General features: G+C 38.7%; 1 protein-coding gene across 3 annotated transcripts in view; it reads left to right on the top strand.

Moving 5' to 3' along the window:
- The window catches only part of LARP6 (La ribonucleoprotein 6, translational regulator), a 22,222-nt gene extending 3,772 nt beyond the window's left edge, over nt 1-18,450 (top strand). Inside the window, exons 1-3 of one of the 3 annotated variants that reach the window (XM_072402297.1) lie at nt 8,285-9,304; nt 13,398-13,608; nt 16,875-18,450. In XM_072402297.1, the coding sequence (XP_072258398.1) occupies nt 8,292-9,304; nt 13,398-13,608; nt 16,875-17,924 (2,274 nt within the window). In that variant the 5' untranslated portion in view covers nt 8,285-8,291 and the 3' untranslated portion in view covers nt 17,925-18,450. Of the gene's footprint in view, nt 1-8,284; nt 9,305-13,397; nt 13,609-16,874 lie in introns of those variants that run through there. The other 2 variants (XM_072402299.1, XM_072402300.1) reach the window with 2 other exon arrangements.
- The last annotated feature ends 1,532 nt before the right edge of the window (nt 18,451-19,982 follow it).

The following is a 19,982-nucleotide window of genomic DNA, read 5'->3' as shown; positions in this document are numbered from 1 at the left end:
GCTCCAACATATTACGCAGCGCTGTACATTAAATAGGGAAAAAAAAGACCCTGCCAAGAAGAGCTAACAATCTATGAGGAGGGAGATGTATATATATATATATATATATATATTAGAATACAATTACCTGTATTTTGTACAGTTTGATCATTTATTTTTTAATTTTTATTACATTTTTTTCCCACGGCCCAATGCACAACAGTGTCAGTGACATTTTATTGTACACTTTGTAGAATAGTTCAGACTAGTGTGAGGTTATCATCTGGTTTTGTAGTGACGTACAATGGAATGTATCTTTTTTAGAGATACAGGAAGCTAATATGCAAGTAAAGTAAACCAAGCATGTCTCTGCAAAAATCATCACAATCTTATTGCGAAAGCACAAAATCATGCTCCAAAATGATCCCTAAAGTCATCAAATTTTACCCACTCAGATTTTTTGTTGTTTTGTTTCTAGCTGCAAGTGTAATCTGATGACAGGCTGAGCATTGCACAATGATAAACACATGTATATTGTCTGATGTGGACACATATACAAACACACACATATGATATTTATATGATGACACATATATATGTAGCTAATGTGTCTAAGCAGCAGTCAAGTATGTCATTGTACACATTGGTGCTACATCTGGTTGGATTGGAGCTGTGAACCAACATTTTAAAAATGTAGTGGGTAAATGTGTTTGTTCACAACAATTGGCTGATTTATTAAAGCTCTCTAGGGTTGGAGAGGATACATTTTCATTAGTGAAGCTGGGTGATCCAGCAAACCTGGAATGGATTTCTTCAAAGACATTTGCTATTTGCTAGCAAATGTTTAGATCCCTGGGCTAGATCCATTCCAGGTTTTCTGGATCACTCAGCTTCACTGATGAAAGTGTATCCTCTCCAGCCTTGGAAAGCTTTAATAAAACAGGCCCAATGTGTCAAAATAAAATGTACAAATATGGCTTCATGTTTAGACTGGCAGTAAAATTGTGATGTAGTTACTGGTTCCTCATGCCTCTGAACTGCTTCCTCTGGTGAGATGCTACATGTAGCGTCCCACCGGCGGCAATGCAATAGAGAATAAATAGGGATGTCAATGAGTGGTAGTGTATGCCTGTGAGGCAGGTGGCTGAGCAGCTGGCAATGTACCAGCTTATAGGATCCGCTTGGGAACACTTGATTATGCCATGGGTCTGACCCTAGCACTAAAGTTTTTGTATAACAGTCTAAACACATTTCCAATATAGTTACTATGAGATGCACAAGCCTCATAAAATCAACAAAATACTTCCTTTTCCCCCCATGGATAAGCCAAATTCTTCTGTGTCTCAGATACTCCCCTTCTGAGACACTGCAGCTTCCAGATGTGTACTCATCAGAAATCCACAAAATCTTATTGGTTTTCTTATCTATTTTCTGTGAACTACACTTCTTCACATGTAATAGAAATGAGAATAAATAAGGTATAACCTATAAAGGTAACTCATATATCTCTTTTAGCCTAAACAAAGGCAAAAAAGTTAAATTATCGGGTGATAGTATAAAGGCAACAAAAGTAATGTATGCAGCCAATATTAATATGTCTGGGATCTGAAATTGTTGTGTCTGAGATGTTTATAGCATCCACTTAGATTCAAGCCATCTTTTTATTTTAGTGAATGTTAAAAAAGCAAATCTGTGATTGCCCTAGCAATCCATACACTCAATGTATAAAGACATTTAGATAGAACAAAAGCTATTTCACAGCCATCTGAATGGCTCTGCAATGTTCCAATTCTTCTACAAATGAACCTTTTCAGTTACCATGGTATATCAGTTTATTGGTTACAATATAATCATTTATTAAAAGATCGCTCAGTTTATATGGACAAGAGTGGACGTAATTCCCCTACAAAGTTCCAAACTTCTACTGAGCATGATGATTAGCTACTGAGTCAAAGAACTCTCTGTATATGTATATACAGCAGATAACACCGCTAACCAAGACTGGGTATACAAAGAGAATAGCCTCGTACAGACGTCCGATGAGAGTCAGATGATTTGTGATTGTTTCCAGTGACAGATGAATGAATGAGAGCTGTACACACAGCACGGTTCTCTTCTATGGAGGGGGAGGACAAAGAAGTGGCCCCGCACTTTGCACTCCTTCACTGCTATAGGGTTTCCATTTGGTTGATCATCATTCTGCCATGACAGATTGAAGAACGTCATTAGGGGACTGCTGTGCACATGTCAGATTTTCTCCCAAGATAAGAAACGCTGTTCACCTAAACCTTTATTATCTGAAGTGTGTATGGAGCTTTAAGGCTACGGTACATACACATGTTAGATTTTTGTCACTGAAAATGGTTTATATGGCTATATCATTTAGCTTCTGTCCCGGTCCAAGATCTAGTGCTCTGGGGAGATGAGTGGGTCTGTTCCCTGAGAACAGATAATATGGGATATTAACAGAATTATGGTCAACTGTACATTTTCTTTGTTTGCTTCTGTTGCTTGTCATACTGTGAAACTATGTTTGGCAATCTTTCTGTTTCTGGAAGTATACAATGTGTACTATTTTGTACTGATGCCCATTTCTTTCCTGATTGTTTCCATTGACAGGAGAATGAATGAGCACTGTACACAGCACTGTTCAATTCTATTAAGGAGGGGGGCACCCTGCAGCGCTGTTCTCCATAGGAAAGTACCACGGTTGTCCCTGCTTATTCAATTTTCAAGATGGATTGGCTATGATCATCTTGTTTATCTTAGGCAACAATCATCTAACATATGTACAAAACATAGAAGCTCACTCACTCCAACAACTTGCTCCCCCCCACATGTATTTTTGTGGGTTCAGGTGTGTTTAATATGCTGCATTATCAGTCCATAAGTTGTGATAAACTTCAATGTGAGCAAATTTAATGCAGTTTGCTTTTTATTTTACACTTTTTATATTGTCGAGATGCATTGACACACAATTCAAAGTGAATGACACAGCAGCATATCAATGCACAATTGGCACATTAGTGTAACATTCACATGTTCCTGCTGTGAACCCTAAGGAATGGCTGGGGGGAGGCAGAGCTGAGGTATCAATAGGCTGAGCTTGTCTACATGCACTAATTTTCCCTTTAAACCAAGGCTGTATAAATCAAGAATCCTGATAGCTAATGCATCATGGAACTATATTGAACTCTATTCTAGTAATAATATTGTAGCAGCATATTTGTCAACTCAGTACAGTAATTACAGTAATCGGTGATGTCAGTTTCTTGGTATTTTGACACAGCTTTCCACATATCATGTAAGCACTGTTGCATAACTGCACGTATTTACATTTTACACACTTGCTGATGTAAGTCCTAGTTTACTCTGTACAGTGAGTGCTTTTCCATTTTCCAGCTGTGGAGTTTAACAATCTTCCATGCTAATTCACTGATAGCAAAGAATCAGCACTTGACATTCTCCAGTAGTTAGTGGAAAATATGGACTCGCTGGCAAAAAGGATCAGCTTTGCAGGCACGACTTATTCACTTTATATAATATGCTATATAATTTATATAGATAATCAGCATCTTCACAGGATAAACAGGGTAGGTATTCATTCATCAATGCCGCCTTTTTCATACCTACTAGGAGAAGGATAATACTTATATCACTTTCCAAAGTAACTTTAGGATAAGTTGGACTGGCTTGCATCATGGGCTCTCTATTTTCTGATGACCTTCTATAAACTATAGGTGGGGCAAAGAAGAAGGATGGCCACCATGAACTAACCCTTGCATGCAAATGTCATTTCAGTGTAAAACTTGCATAATAGAAAATATTGAAATGCTATTAAGTAAGGTATATTACACATTTACTTTTTCAGTTTGCTTTACTCGGTCAAAGTTTGGTAATTTGTAGCTACCAAAGTCATCATGTAGCTTACAGAAAACCAGTGGCTCACATTGCTTGTAAGGTGGTCCTGATTCCATAGGGTGGGCACATCCAGGTGCTTGTTAATGGGCTCAGTCTATCCTTAGATACCATTAGATTTTGGCGCTCTACTGGACAAATACTGACCACAAACCTTCCTAGTTTATAACTAGCCCAACTCCTCTCTCCCACTTCTCTTCATTCCTAGTGTTGACCATTAAGGTGTGGGAGATTGAGCAGACATGCTAACGATCAGCCAGAAATTTATGTGGTGAATAGGGACTCAGCAAAGCTTTAGAACATTGGGGATTCCTTTGCACTCTGCAGATAAATCCTAGCTACTGTTCAGGTATCTGATATGTTTTGCTTTATGGACCTGGTCGTGTAACTTCACAGGTTCACATGAAACTAGAAAGGCGGAACTTTTACACCTGCTATAGGTTGTTCCCCTTGGTAAGTCATTACTTCTGTTCAACTTCCCTATCCAGCCAATGATTTTTTAAGGTTTTATAAGAACCCTGTAAGAAAGGTTTGTAGCTAATATGATGCAATGTTATTTTTTTTACCATTCGAGTCTTCTGCATCTTTGTTACTCTCAGCTGTGTCTTACAGTTGCCCCCTATATATCATTATACACTTGTCCTAAAAGGCATTATATGATGATGTTGCTGACATGTTGGTCTCTTTAATTGCTGCAGACCTTTCATACACACAAATAGTGCAAGCAAGCTAAATTTAACATGATTGTCGTATTTCCTGGAAACTAAAGATGAGCAAACATCTTAAAATCTGTTCTGTCAATGATTGGCCTAATTAGCCACTGTTATCTGGTTCGTAGCATAAACTCAGTCAATTGCTTGACAAGTCCACATATTGTCCATCTATAGTGCCAAAAATGTAACATTAGGCATAAATGTCATATATAGATATATATGTATCAGAAAACATAATTTAACAGTAGCCATCCAAAGGTGATTTGCAATGCATGCATAATCCAATCATTCTGTTCATGGTCATTTGCTTGTTATGTATGCATGAATGTATTTTTTAAACGTGTTGATCTCAAACAATATGAACTTGAAGAATAGAAATTGCTTATAAAGAAGTAGTACAGCTTACAATTACAGAATTTTTTATATAGCGCCAACATATTACGCAGCGCTGTCCATTACATAGGGGTTGCAAATGACAGACAGATACAGACAATGAAACAGGAGAGGAACTTTACAAAGGTCCTAAACATATTCTGGTTTCCGGTCAGTTCTGCCCTGGAATTGGCATTGCTTTCTTTAGTCCGACAGCAGCTGCATCTAGCAGTGTATGGAAGCCTAGGCTGTGCCATAAGGGAGCTGTCATGATGGGTTCCTCTAACGCTTTAGCCATGTGAAAGCCAAAATGTTCTACTATCATATGCCATACCCAAAGATAAACCTGCATGAGAAAAGAGATTTTATTTAGATATTTTGCATAAACAGCGTTCGTCTGCATCCAGTAACCTTTATTTTTCCAAAGAAACCCATGAGATTGTGCATGTTGCGGGAGTATGTGACTCACTAATTAAATGTCATTGTGGGTTTTTGTCAATGCTGGCAGCATTGTGCCTGATGTAAATCCAGCACTGGAAGTGAGCAGTACAGACTGAGTAATATAAACCTGCACACGCTGCTATATGCTGAAGCTTTTATGTGAAGGATGGAGAGCTGCTGTGCATTTTCCATGTTGCAGAAAACTCATCAATCTTTCTGAGAGCAAGCCCACTGCTTAAAGAGAAACCAGCAGTGTATTTTCAGTGAGCACCCATCCAAGGTTATTATTAAATTTGACCTTTACATTCTTATATTCTTGCTTTTTTTGTAGTATATAAAAACTCAGCTATCTCTCCTCTCTGTATGTATTACTGTATTACAATTAGGCTGCAAATACAAAAATAAATATCCCACACTTTTAGTTTTTTAGGTCTTAAGGCCACAAAAAAAAAAAAAACAGTTTTTATTCTATATAAAAGGGTAGTCATTACTGCTGCAGTTAAGACTGAATTGGAGAGCTTCCTGGAATACCTACTTCACGGTTCCCAGGAGGTTTCGGGCTGCTCCTTCTGCTCATGCAGGAGCAGAATGGGCTTTTCCCAACATTGGAACAAAAAGTGCTGAACTCATGCACAACCAGTGAGATCGGCACTCTTTTTTCACATTTACATTAGGATAGAAAAAGGAAAAACATAAAGCTAATTCTTCGCCGGGACAAAGAAAAAAACCAGGACAGTGTGGGACCAAATCGAGGCCAGAAGTGGAGAGATCAAGGGCTTTGCGAAAGTTAAAGTGTAACTAAACTTGAAACAAAAAAAACACACCTAATCCTGCAGATCCCTCTATCCATCAAGAGCTTTCTTTGTTTGGGTCCTACGTCGTCCTGCGCTGATCGCCGACATCTTCTCCCTTCTTCCGGGTTTTTCTTCCTGCGTCACCCTATCTCGCAGTATTTGCAATTACTGTATGTTGGAATGCTATTTTTAATGAATACTACCATGCCTTAGGTTGTTTTTTTGTTTTTTGCATACCTATCATAATAAACAAAAAAAATTGTAAAACAATTCTTGTAAAATTCACAACGGACAATCTAATGTCAAATTGGCAAAGGGGCATGAAGCCTCTGCAGCTAAGCAGAGTGTGCTTTTCAGCTGTAAAGATGATTTCTGATTGGATTATTTGTGTGGGTTCTCATTAGGCCTGATTTATTAAAGCTCTCCAATACTGGTAAAGATATCTATCATGGGAGAACCTGGATGATCCAACAAATCTGGAACAGATTTCTTAAAAATGATTTGCTATTAGTTGGCAAATGTTTTCAATCAATTCCAGGTTTACTGGATCATTCAGGTTCCCCAATGATAGTCTATATTCACCAGTCTTAGAGAGCTTTAGGATGCTATTAAAATGAATAGCAATGCACTTCATTGCATCCACATTGCATTGTACTATTCATAAGTGCTCAGGGAATAGAAAGTGCATGGATGTGAACCAACCCTGGATGTGTAACTTCAGAAAGCTGTTTGCTGGCTAACAGCCACGTGTGTTGTAGTTTTGTATTGCCACTCTTGTGATGTACCCTTATACCTGCCACACTGAACGCAACATCACACTTCTGCTTTATAGTTCAGCTTTTCTGCCTTCTAGATCATCTCCCTGTTAATTGCACAGATGTAATTCTGGTGATAACACTGATCCATTTCCGAAGTATAGAGTTAAGGTGGAGAGGATCCGTATGTTTGACATTCACTGGAAAAAAAAAAAGATTAGACTGCTTCATTTTTGTTGCATTTTCCTTCATTCCTTTATTCTCCCGATTCAGATGGAAGCAGTTTTTTTATAACTTCTTTAACAATGCATCTACAGCACTGCATATATCAATCTATATGGCGCAAGCCTAAAAATGGCCATGCAGATAATTTTTTTTCAGCTGTAATGAAAGATCTAAAACTGCATATACTTGTGAATACCAAGCTGCTGAGAGACTTGCTTTTATCTTAAACCAAATCTCCTTTCAAACTATTTTTTCTGCAAAATTGTATTTCGTAATGTATTACATTGTATGCAGTAAAAGCCGAATTCTGATATTTCCAGAGATTGGAAAATACAATAGGTCTTATTAGTAGGTAGAAAGTTGAGAAATGCGCCATACAGTCATAGTTACCTGTAGCAAATATATTATCCATACTTTGCGAGCTGTATAAGAAACAGTCTGACAGGTAAACAATTTTCCTAAGAGCCCAATCAGACATTGAATTGCATTAACATCCATGCCTTAAGCCATCTCATTAATTTTGAATGGGCTGGCAGGGCTCTTTTTAACACAGCACACCACAACACACAACATGTGCATGGAAGTGCACTACTTTATGGGTACAAGGCCTGACACTGTAATAGTGTATTGGGGTGCAATTCAAAACAAATGACACCATATTACACTAGAATGCAGTTTGTGCAATGCAGTAAAATGCACAATACACTTCAATGAGAAGATGTAAACATGTTCTAAGAAGCTCTGTTATCATTTCCAAACCATCTCTAATAATGCATGCAAAAGATTTTCTGTTCATATTTATCGTAGGCTTGGATAGAGCAATATTATGTCCTATAATTTGAATTTCATGCACATATTCTCATCTGTTGCAATTGAAAGGACTCAGTGCAGTTGAGCTAATCAGTGACTTAGGGATATTCATGTGTGGTTAAAGTCACATTCACTAGGCATGGAGATCCTGAAACCTCCAGAGATAATATGTGCTGCAGTAATGGGTTAAACAACCTAGCTTATATAAAGCAGCTAGAAGAAAGGGCTGAGCCCTGTTGCAGGCTTAGGCCTAGACTTGAGTTTATAACAGGGCCTTGCTGAAGATGTATCAGTTAATGAACACATTCATCCACTGCTTCCTAATCCTTCTACCATCTCCATTTCAGGAGTTATTATGTCCTGTGTATAGGAGTGAGGGAAAATGGTTTGGCTGTCTGTGTGGAAAGAAGAAAAGATCTCTGTGCAGTGCTGGTCAAGTTGATACCATTGGATCAGAAGTGAAGTTTAACCCTCAGAGTGGGTCACTGTCTGTTCCCTGGGGTTTCAGGGTTTGGCTTTGGACAGCTGGCCACTTCTGCTTTCCATATTTGCTGCAGACGTTGCAAAAAACTGTAGGTTTTCCAAAGTGTTTTGGCCAAATGAATGCTATACGGCAGCTAGATAAAGCTTCAGTAAGGCATTGTTCCAATACTGAGGTGGGATTTACACCCTCTGCTCCTAGAGTAGACTCCATACAAGAGATTTCTGAAGGCAGAAAAACTTGCCTTGACTTAAAGCAAGATATAGTTGATAGTGCTTTGAAGGTTTTGTGCAAAGAGCAAGAATCAGATATTGATATAAACTGTGTGACAGAATTTAGTGCTGACCCTGATGTGCTATTGGAACGTGAAATGTGTTCAGAAATAGATATAGGTTTGAGCTTTGAAGAAGACTTTTGTGCTTTTGGGCATGTAAGAGAACCCTCCTTAGTTGTGGGTGAATGCCAGACTGATGATGAACTGAACAATTTATTTGGTTATTTGGATGAATCAATGGCTTCTACTATGGTGGACTTTAGTTCATCCACTGAAGATATGTGGCTTCCACTAGAACCTGGTGGTGAAATGTTATCCATGCCTGAGGAATGGCACAAAGTAGGCACTGCTAGAGGAGCAGGAAGCACTCTTGAGGTTGATCTGGGCTTTGCATCTTTTCCGGGGATTGAGTGCTATGGAATTGGAGATCATTTAGGTCAGGTTATAATAACTACTGGGCCATCTGATGGGGTTTATAAACGCAGGCATGTAGAAGGCGGAAGCAGCAGTGATGAAGACTGCCTCAGGATTGACAAGGCCAGGTATATAAATCTTTATTGCATCCTTTTAACATTTTGGCTGTCAATGTAACATTGTTTTGTATGCAAGAATTAGTTCACCAGCTGTGAAAGGTTTTGACTAGATTGTGACTTTCCTACTTTTGCATATGTAAATGACAGTTCTTGCCGTTCTTTATACTCTGAAGGAGGAGGAACCAGGTCCATTGTATAAATGGTTTCAGAATGTTGGCTTTGGCTCTTCCTTCTAGTAGCATGTAAGATTGGGTAATTAGCTGGGAAGACAAGTTTGTTACACTGGCCTGCCAGCACCTAGAGCTATGTGTTGAACATGCATATTCTAGTAACATATAACCAGTGCTGCTCACATAATTGTTGACACATTTATTTACACAAGTGCTGCGGCTGATTAGGAAAGATCAGCAATTTAACCACAAAGCTGACCAGTTGTTTGACTAGGCACGGATGGAAGCAGGTAGTCCTGGATATTTAGCATACGTTCTGCTGCAGTAACAGGAACCAGTATGTGACACAAGTAAGGAAATGACTAATTCTGACCGCCTAGTCACCAAAAATATTTATATCAGGAGAAAAAGTAGCAATTACCAAATTAGTCCCGTGTAGCTGATCGCTGCCAAAAGTGGATGTCTGGGGATAGATTCTGGTGTACACAGACACAATCAGCACCTGATCTGCAAAAATTACCTGAATGAGGCCATCATTGCATGTCTGTGCTTTATTTCTAATAAGTTGTGTTTGCAACCCTGCCATTCTGTTCCCCATAAATGTCTGCAGCTGTAGCAAGTTTTTTCTTTTTGTTGGAAAGATTACTCATTCTGGCTATTTTAGGGCTACTAGCAAAACTGCTTTTTTTGCTGTATAGTATTAACCTAACCAAGTTTCTGCAGCTCTATATAGGCATCAACCAGGCCTAATATATATGTACATATATATGTGTGTGTGTGTATGTTATATATATATATATATATTTGTGTATATATATCAGTTGTCATTTCTAATTGACTGTTACAGCCACTTGCTCCCCCGTTTCAGCCCTATTGATGCTTGTTTTTGCGGTTTATTCTTGGTGCTTTGCTCCCCTTCCTGGATGCAATGCTGAGGCCTGAGTGGCCAATCTTCAAGCCTAAATATTGTTCATTAAGGAAGGGGAAATGATCAATAACACGGGACCTGTTTAGGGTAGAGCAAACTGGGCAATTACCCAGGGCCCCGATTTCATAATGGCAAGGGTGCAGGGAGCTGGAATGCTGTGCTTTTGGGGCCCATTTAAATTTGCTTGGGCCTCATTTTGTGTAGTCGGCCCCTGTATTGACCCTTTGTAGACTCAAGCAGACAAATGACGTGGTAGCGCAGGGAAGGTAGTTATCAGTGGATGTGTTGTGCAACCTTTTAAAATGCCCCTGTGATTTTGCTAAAGATGGGGGGGAAGCGTGACGTTTTCTGTATGAGCTTTTAAGAAGAGCCAATGCAAATTACTACAGGGAACTCTCACAACTGGACTAACTCAGGAATGGATCTGTATGTAGCATTTTCATATGTTCAGGTGGTTTCTCCTCTCATCATATACTAGGAGAATATTACCCAGAACACTCATGAAAAGCTCATGTACAATTGATACAAGTGCTTAAGAAGCATTACTAGTTACCAAAAAAATACATTGCTTGGAAAATGTACATGATTTTTCCTTGAAACCACTACCACAATATGCATTATTGCCTATACCTAAAATTCCACATCCATTCCTGCTATTATCCTGCATTATTGGGCCGACCAGATTGTTCTATCCCATCAATGTCAATGCAAAATTTACATATGATCAGATGGAGAGGACTTGTTTTTAAAGGTTGGGGGTTTATCCTTTTGGTTTCCTTAGTAATGTAATGCTTTGTAACTAGTTATGGAAAGCTTAATATACGCTTATTCTGGATCAGTTACTTGCCGAATAGTGACACAAAGATGACTATGATAGCCCTGAGGGTTTCAACTTTCAGAGCAGGTTGGAGAAGTCAGCTCCCATATGTCTTTCCTAACAAAGTTTTAATGCAGTAAATAGTCTTTGTCTTCGAGCAATGTAGATCTAATTTCTCGTTCAGCAGATGAAAATATCACTATATTGGATCACAGCTAAGTAAGAATGGTATTAGCAGTGTGATGCTGTCCAAGCTTTAGCAGTATTTCCAAGGGGATTCTGAGAAATTGAAGTACAGTGTTTTCAAGGAATGTTCAGAAGTGCACGGTATATAATCCTCATGGCTGAGGTTATAACATGGATTGTGCTAATGATTTGTCTGCCCATACTAAATATATCTGCTATGTGTCTTTGAACAAGAGTTATATAACAAAACCAAAGGCATAGGATTTTGCAAAAGATTCTAATGTGGACCATTTTTATTGCATTGTGTTCCTGGTGTAATGTTTTTTTTTTGTTTTTGTTTTTTACAGAGATATGATTGAAATGTGAAAATTATTATAATGGTCTTAGAAAGCAGTTTGTCAATTTACCAAAAGTATAAGGACATTTTGGACGAGGGTGAGCTTTTGCCATAATTGCAAAGTATACTGTGTGTACTTGCCAATTATGGTGCATACTATTTTCAGGTGCCTTGCAGTGATTATAGGTCCAGGAACCTGTCACCACAGCATTCGTTAAAACCAGCATCTTCTTCATCAGCTCTTCAGGTCCACAGCAACCCTCCTTGGTCATTGAGAGACAACTGATGATGTAAGGCTCAGTACACACGTGCAATGGTTCTCGTCCGACAATCTTCTCAGGGACAATATCAGACGAGAATGTAGGTGTACATCGCTCGTTGCCTATCGTCTGAACGATTGTCCTGGCGGATCCGCGGATGATGAACGATCGTATTGCAAGTGAAGGGGGAGAGCACAGCGCAGTGCCGCTCCGTTGTTCTCCCCCTCCCCTCTTCATTGAACAGAACTGTGCTATATGTACAGCACTTGTTCATGCATCGTGCAGTCGTTAGTTGTTGGAAAGGGTTGTGAAAGATTCTTTCCAACAACAATTATTGCACGTGTGTACATAGCCTAACTTTTGTGCAGCTAATAAGATTTCCTTTTGTGTAATTTATCAACGTTTGTTCAAGCTGCTCTTGCACTATTCAATGGGATCATAAGAACACACTGGTATGCACTGGTGGACACCAGTTCATACCAATGCTGGAAGGGTCCACTGAATTTTTCCCTAGTCAATTTTGATGCATTGCTTCTATATCCTAGGGCCTTTATCTTGGAGCTACATTACAGTAAGTCTATTAATCTGCTGTCTGATTTCCAGGAAAAGAATCAGATTTACGAAAGTGTTTTGGAATTTAACTTATGAATACATTTATTGGAATAATTTCTGTTGCTTATATTGTGTTGACACACAAGTTATTTTCATAGACTTTCACTTAATATACAAAGCAAATCATGTACAATTTAGTTTTGGTGGGTGGCAGCTTGTGTGCCATAGGAAGCGATGAGCAAGTCTTTTTGGAACAATAACTCCATAAACTGGTATCACAGGAAATGGTAAATGTTACCAGAGGCAGAATGAAAGTTGGACAAATGCTGACAATATATCCTATTGTATGAATTGACCTATGTAGGTTGCCATTGGTAAGGTTACATCAAGCTATGGCAGCTTCTTGGCGCTCCCTTTCATTTCATAGCATGACTTTGGCAGTGGCAACTGCTTTTTCTGGAAATCAAATTCAAGTGTGTTCAATCAATTCATTCCTAATGTGTTGTATGAGATAACCATTATATTTGAAGCTCCAGAAAATGCTCATGGTAATGTCTGGTGTTTAGAGGCTCCACAGAGTTGCAAACAACTCTGAACTTGGCTAATTACTCAGGAGAGAGCTAAGAGAATTAAAGGGGTTGGCAGTAGTCGCTGTTTTGACCAGCTGAATGGGGTTGCAACTGGGCTTGCTGTAGTTGACATGTGGCAAGTTTTCCTTAGACTAGTGTAATTTTTTTTTTTTTCTTAGTCCATGTTTATTTGTTGGGATTTCAAAATGTCTGGCTTTTAAGTATATCTTGTATACAAAGAGAATTTTTCAGCATCATTAATGCTCAGTCTTCTGTGTTTCAGTGGAGCTGCCACAAGTGGGGGTGAGAATGACGGAGATGAACTTGACCAAGACTGGAAGCCTCCAGACCCAGAGCTCATTCAGAAACTTGTTGTACAGATTGAGTACTACCTCTCTGATGAGAACCTGGAGAAAGATGCTTTTCTGCTGAAACATGTCAGAAGAAACAAAATGGGATTTGTCAGTGTTAAATTACTTACCTCTTTCAAAAAGGTTGGTAATGTTCTTTATATAGTTTGTATACATAATGTATATTTTTCTGGGGAATCTTTGACAATAAAAATAGACTATGAAATACATCTTTATTTTTTAGATGCTATCTAATGTATTTCAAAAGCTGTATACTTTTGTCTCAAATATTTTTAAATCCTTATAGGCTTTTGAATAAACTAATGTATTAGGACTTACCTGCACTTCCTGTGCTTAGTTCAGTTGACAAGTTTAGTTTTATGAAGAATCTGCTGCACCTGACCATTCCAGATCTGTTGAAAACCTGGTCCCCTACTGTGCTCCATAGTTCTAACCTTGTCCTTATGTCACTACAGACACCATTACGACATGAGGGCTGGGTTTAGGAACCACAACAATGAGCTATAGGCATCTGACAAATCCTGAATTGTCAGATGCTAAAGATTCTTTTGCAGCATTGACTCTTTAAAGGAGCAAAGATTGGCAATGTGGGCAGTGGAATAGGTAACTACTAAATGTCTCCCCAATTCATGGTACGCTCAGATCATTTCTTGGTTTAATGGGATGGCAGCAGTAAAATTTTGCATTTGGTAATTGGCTCTGTATTGAAACTCAATATGAAACCCTTTGAACAGGGAGAAAAGAGAACGGATTCGTCTCATTCAGCTGCATGTGCTTGTAAAATTTTGTGGAAAGGACAAAATATCACCCCTTTCCCTACCTTGGTCAGGTTTATCTCACCCTGTAAATCAAGGTATTATTGCCAGAATCCTCCATCCAGGTCTCTTATCGTTGCCATTTCAGGGAGCTGGGGATTGCTGACACAATGCTGCAATTGAGCTACTGCCATCCTTCCCCCGAAAATGACCTTTGTGTTGGCATCACTGCTGCATCTTTCTCTGGGTTCTGAGACGCTGAACAGCAAAGATGGCAATGTGGTGATATGGATGCCCAAAGAAGGGGTCCACTTATACAGAAAGGAATACTTGAGAATGAAGTATTAAATGACCTCATGAAAAAAAGGGGAATTTATTTTTTTAAATGCCAGTAATCAGAGATCAGTGGAGGGGCGGGGGTGTGCGTGCTAATATCTGCAATTTTGTAAACTTGTCATAGTGACATGGGGTACACTGCAGGTCTGACTATAGTAAATATTTTATTTTATTCAAATTTTATTTTTGTAAAAAGTGTAATAAAACTCTTTTGTCGTATCTGATAAATGCACAATGCCATACAACTGCATTAATGAGGTTATACCAATGATTTGTATTTTGTTTTAACTTGACAAGGATTGTTGAAAGCAGGAGCCCTGTTTGCCTCCATGTGCAGGCCCTTAGTCTGAGTGCCGATGTGTAGGGGATTTTAGAAGGCTGCTATCAATTAGCCAGGCATTCTGCTTTAAAGCAAAGCTTTGTCCCCATGGTGAGGTTATTGCCATATTGTTGTAAGCATTACCTTCATACCTGCACAGTGTAACATTTGCCTTAATATGACCTCCTCCAGTTCTGACAGGTCACAGCTGTTCCTTGTTGCTCTCTGCCAGGGCAGCAATCCTCTCTACTGTTGTCTGTTTGCTTCATATTGGGCATTGAGTGGCCACTTGTAATGCAAAATTTGAAGTTATTCTTTACATCTTACTGCCAATTATTAGTCTCACAATGGTTGGGATGTTTAAGGCCACATCCTTCACATTAATGTTAATGAACTCTGCTTTCTTGAATATTTCAGGACATAATATGCTTATACACTTGTGTCCAGCAGATACAATATTACCTGCTGTCTTAACAAATTACAGTAATAGTATATATGCTTTCCTCTGAGGAAGATGCCTTTTTACTGGATTAGTGCATTGCTCTATGTCTTAGTTTTACGGTTTTTGCTGGTATAAATATAGTGGCCATAATAGGAAGCAGGCACGTTGGTATATTGTCAATTCTAGTTTCCATTTTTTCCAGTGCTTTTTTAATGTTCTTGCAGTATTCCTATGTGTTGAGAAAATGTTATACTGTATATAAGTTGTGTATGTAGACCAGGTCTTTTCCTTCCATAGAAATGTGACTAAAGATGATAAAATGGCCAATTCAGTGAGCACATAGCCTAAAGCAACATGCTTCATTGAAGTGGGTTGAGAATGTCATACAAACATTTGTTTTTTTTTGCATCCTATTCTTCCCATTATGGAGGTTTAGACTCGAGGGCGTTATTGTCTGAATGCTTGCTCATTAGTGAATTGGTAATATCCCACCCATGGGATTAGTTAGTATAGCAAAATAACTGTGCTGTTTCTGACTGTGAATAGCTGAGTGGGAGAAAATTTCAGCGTGGCTAGTAAGGAATAATAGAATGAACAAGAAAGAATTATGACAATCTAAGCAAAGAAAACTAAAGCAGTTGCTCAAAACAAATCTGTTTTTCATTGTTACATTATACATTTTATAAGATATATTTTTTCCTTAAACCTATTGGGGTAATTCAGGCTGTTTGTTTTAATTGAGTGATTTGACTTAATATTTAGACCTGTGTAGTAATCTGCTTCAGGTGCTTCGAGCATTGACCTGTTATGGAGAAAATAGCCATGGGACAAGATTTTTCTTTATGCCATCTGGTGACTCCCTGGGTGATCTTTGCCTGGCAGTATCTGTAGTTATGCTAATGGACATTATCACCTGACCTGTTTTTAAACTTTTAGATCAAACGCGTTCATACTTTCTATCAGTTGAATGCAATCTAGGTGTATCAAAGCAAGAGGTGTCCAGTCTTGGTTCTTTGAGTTGAGTGCAGCTTAAGTAGAAAAACTTTCTGCCATGTGTCTCAGAGCAGGATCTAACTAGAGGTGTGTAAGATTTTCTAATTTGGCACAATGGGTGTCATCAGATCCTTGCAACGGGCTTTAAGGTTAATTCAGGATTTAAAACCTGAACATTAAAATTGACTCTAAACCATTCAAGAGCAGAAATAAACTTGCACAGTACAGCCAAGACAATGGTTATTAATATTAAATAGTATTTATATAGCACCAACATATTACGCAGAGCTGTACATTAAATAGGGATTGCAAATGACAGACAATTAGACAATGATACAGGAGGAGGAGAGGACCCTGCCCTGAAGAGTTTGCAATCTAAGAAGTGGAGGAAGTATCAGACAATAGAGGATGGGGGATATGATAATAGTTACTTTCATTGTAACTGAAAGCTACATTCTTTTCACTACTGCTCTAAATATAACATACATTTTCTATTAAACATACTAATTCGTAATACTGATATTTTTTTTCTTTCCCTTCACAGGTAAAACATCTCACTCGTGATTGGAGGACAACTGCATATGCTCTAAGATTTTCGGACATACTTGAACTAAACGAAGATAACCGAAAAGTCAGGAGAAAAACTCCTGTCCCTGTTTTTCCTAGTGAAAACCTCCCAAGCAAGATGCTTTTGGTTTATGACCTCCACTGCATCCCAGAACTGCATTGTCTGGATAAGGAGCAAGAGAATGGAGGTATGCAAGAGAAGATAATGGAGCAGCTCTTGAAGAGCTTTGGGGCTTTTGGTAGCATCTCTTCTATACGTATCCTGAAACCTGGCAGAGATCTGCCATCAGATGTGAAACGATTCAGCAGCCGTTATTCTCAGGTTGGAACCATGGATTGTGCAATTGTAGAATTTGAAGAAGTTGAAGCTGCCATTAAGGCGCATGAAACCTTAAATGCTGAAAGTGAAACAGAAGAAAGCATAAAGGTGGTTCTAATAGGTATGAAGCCACCAAAGAAAAAGATTCAGAAAGATAGGACCAAGGAAGATGACACAAAAAATACACGCAAAAATAAGTCTCTTAATAAAAGAGTTGAGGAACTTCAGTATGTTGGGGATGAGTTAGCAGCATATAGTTCATCAGAGCCAGACAGCAATCCAAACTCCCCAATGATAGGCCGAAAAATTCAGTCTACCAATAAGCTGAGCCCCTCTGCTTATCCAAATAATCACCTGAGCCCAAATGCCTCGCCCAGAAATAGCCCCTGGAGTAGCCCTTGTGGGCAGCGTAAAGGAGTCAAGCATTCTCCACTGGCTGACAGCATGAGCCCAGAGACTTCCAGAAGATCTATGGAATATTCTTCAGACAGCAGCATCACTCCATCCAGCAGTCCTTGGGTCCAGCGAAGACGACAAGCTCAAACAGTCACACAGGAAAAAAGCCCAGCATGCAGTCCAATGTTGGGAAGGAAAATACAGAATGCCGATGGACTTCCCCCTGGAGTCCTGAGGCTTCCAAGAGGTCCAGATGGTACAAAAGGGTTCCATAATGGGATTGAAAGGAATAAGCTTTTGCAGAATTCATGAATGCTAGTAACCTTATATTAGACTGGCAGGGTCACTACTGAGCACCTGCCATCCTGTTAAACTGCCCTGCAGACAATGTTTGAGGAGCATCTAGTAGCCAAAGGCTGGACATTGCTACCTGGAAAGAGAGATAGGTTTGCATTAAGACTGATACCAAGTCTGTATTTATTATTTTTTATCTGATTTCCATTTGTAAACATACTTTGTACAGTGACAGCAGTTACTCTGCTTTATATTTTTATTTGTATTTTTTAGTTTTTGTTAAGCACTTTTAATTTCATTTTTCTTCTCACTGGGTAATTGAAGCAATTGCTGTGCATATGATGCTTGTCTATATAAGGTTATCAAAGCAACAGGTTGTATTCTCTCCAAAGCCCATTGGCAGTTAGGAATAGTTTATCCGATAAGATGTTCTAAAAACCTTCTGCAATGTTCATCTTACACTTCCAAAGACAGATGTGTATAAAGAATGTATATTTTCTGTGATGTGAATTAAAAAAAACTTCCATAAGCATTAAAAAATGAACATGTCTCATTTACTGATTTAGAATTTGATATGCCAAAAAAAATAATTTAAATGTACAAAATCTTGAACTTGTTAAATGCATATACATTTCCTGAGCAACTACTTAATTTATGAATTCTACTGATTGCCTTGCTATGCAGGAATGAAGAAAAAACAAGGATTATTTGTCTAATTTATTTTGCTGCCTGCATCCTTAGTAAGTAACCCCTTTTCTCATTGCCTGTTGATGACATCTTGTGTGGGGGATAGGAAACAATCCAAATATGATATTCTTAGGTTTCACTACATCAATCCAAGGGAACAACCAGTCATATAAAGTGTTCTCTATGAAAGTAGAATTTGCCAGTAGTGTTTTCACTGCCATGTATTTTCCCAACCTTAATATTCTCTTACACTGCAATATTGCATTCATGATTGGTGCCTCCTCCACTTAGTCGTCCGGCTGTTGGGTTGATCCAAAGTTTTCTGGAACAAGTAGATTAGGTGTTCTAGCTTTCCTAGCTGCATGACTATTCAGGTTAGTGATCAGTGTGGCCAAAAATGTTTTATAGAGCATTTATTTTTGTTTAAAGGTTCTAAATTCCTATTACATCAAAGCAGAAGCTGTGCAAATTCCTAGTTAATAATTAGAATGCAGCCACAGCCTAAGCAGAAAAGCCTGTTTCCTGCTAACAATGCTGTAGAATGCTAACCTCCTGCTGAGTTGGCCCAAAAAGTCTGCAATCAGCAAAGTATATCCTCCATGTTAAATGGAGACTATAGCAGATTTAAACTAGAAGCTCATTTAGGTTTTAAGTTGGTCAGGAGTGGCAGCCTTCATTCCTCTGTACAGGTTTCCTTTTCAAAAAAAAAAAAAAAAAGCATCTATAGTTTGTGATCATTCTGTGTACATCTAATCCATGCCAACGTTTGATCATTATATAGGGAATCAGTTTCAATGCTGCTTTGTGTTTCAGCACAATTGGGCCAAGTCTGACCTGATCAAAAATGGCAGAATCTCTACAAGATTGGTGCCAATCTTAATAAAGTTCCAATCCAGTTTGGGAAATGAAAAACAGAACTGCCAACAGGTCTTAATATTAGCTTTGGCTATTCTAAATTCCAAAACCATCAATGGAAGATCCATTTTTTTTTTCGAGCTGAGTAATGCCTGCCATCATTCCAGCCCTCTTCTTGTGACCGTCAAAGCATCCAGGTTCCGGTTCCTGCTCTTAGCCCATGAAAAATTACTGTTGAAAGCAGTATACACTAACCCACCAGCCCTGGAGGGTAAATGGGACCTGAACTAAAGTACACACCTGGGGGGAAAAAGTGGTTATATTTTTTTTTCTTTAAAAGCTGCTGTAGCCCTGAATTTTTTTCAGTTTATCGGGATAGGTGTGGGTTTGTGGTAGATGCAATTCAGTCAACTGTAAAACCACTTGATCACATTTACAGGCCTTGAATGGTGCTGACCCACCCCACTATGTGTCTCGGGCTTATCCTGTCCTCTTCTGTGCCCAGGACCTCCATGGTTGGTGGTCATTCTTTGA

The sequence above is a fragment of the Pyxicephalus adspersus genome, chromosome 2 (genome assembly GCF_032062135.1).
Source record: "Pyxicephalus adspersus chromosome 2, UCB_Pads_2.0, whole genome shotgun sequence".
NCBI classification, from domain to species: domain Eukaryota; kingdom Metazoa; phylum Chordata; class Amphibia; order Anura; family Pyxicephalidae; genus Pyxicephalus; species Pyxicephalus adspersus.
The sequence above is the reverse complement of the archived record's forward strand: the minus strand, read 5'-3'. Positions and strand labels throughout refer to the sequence as shown.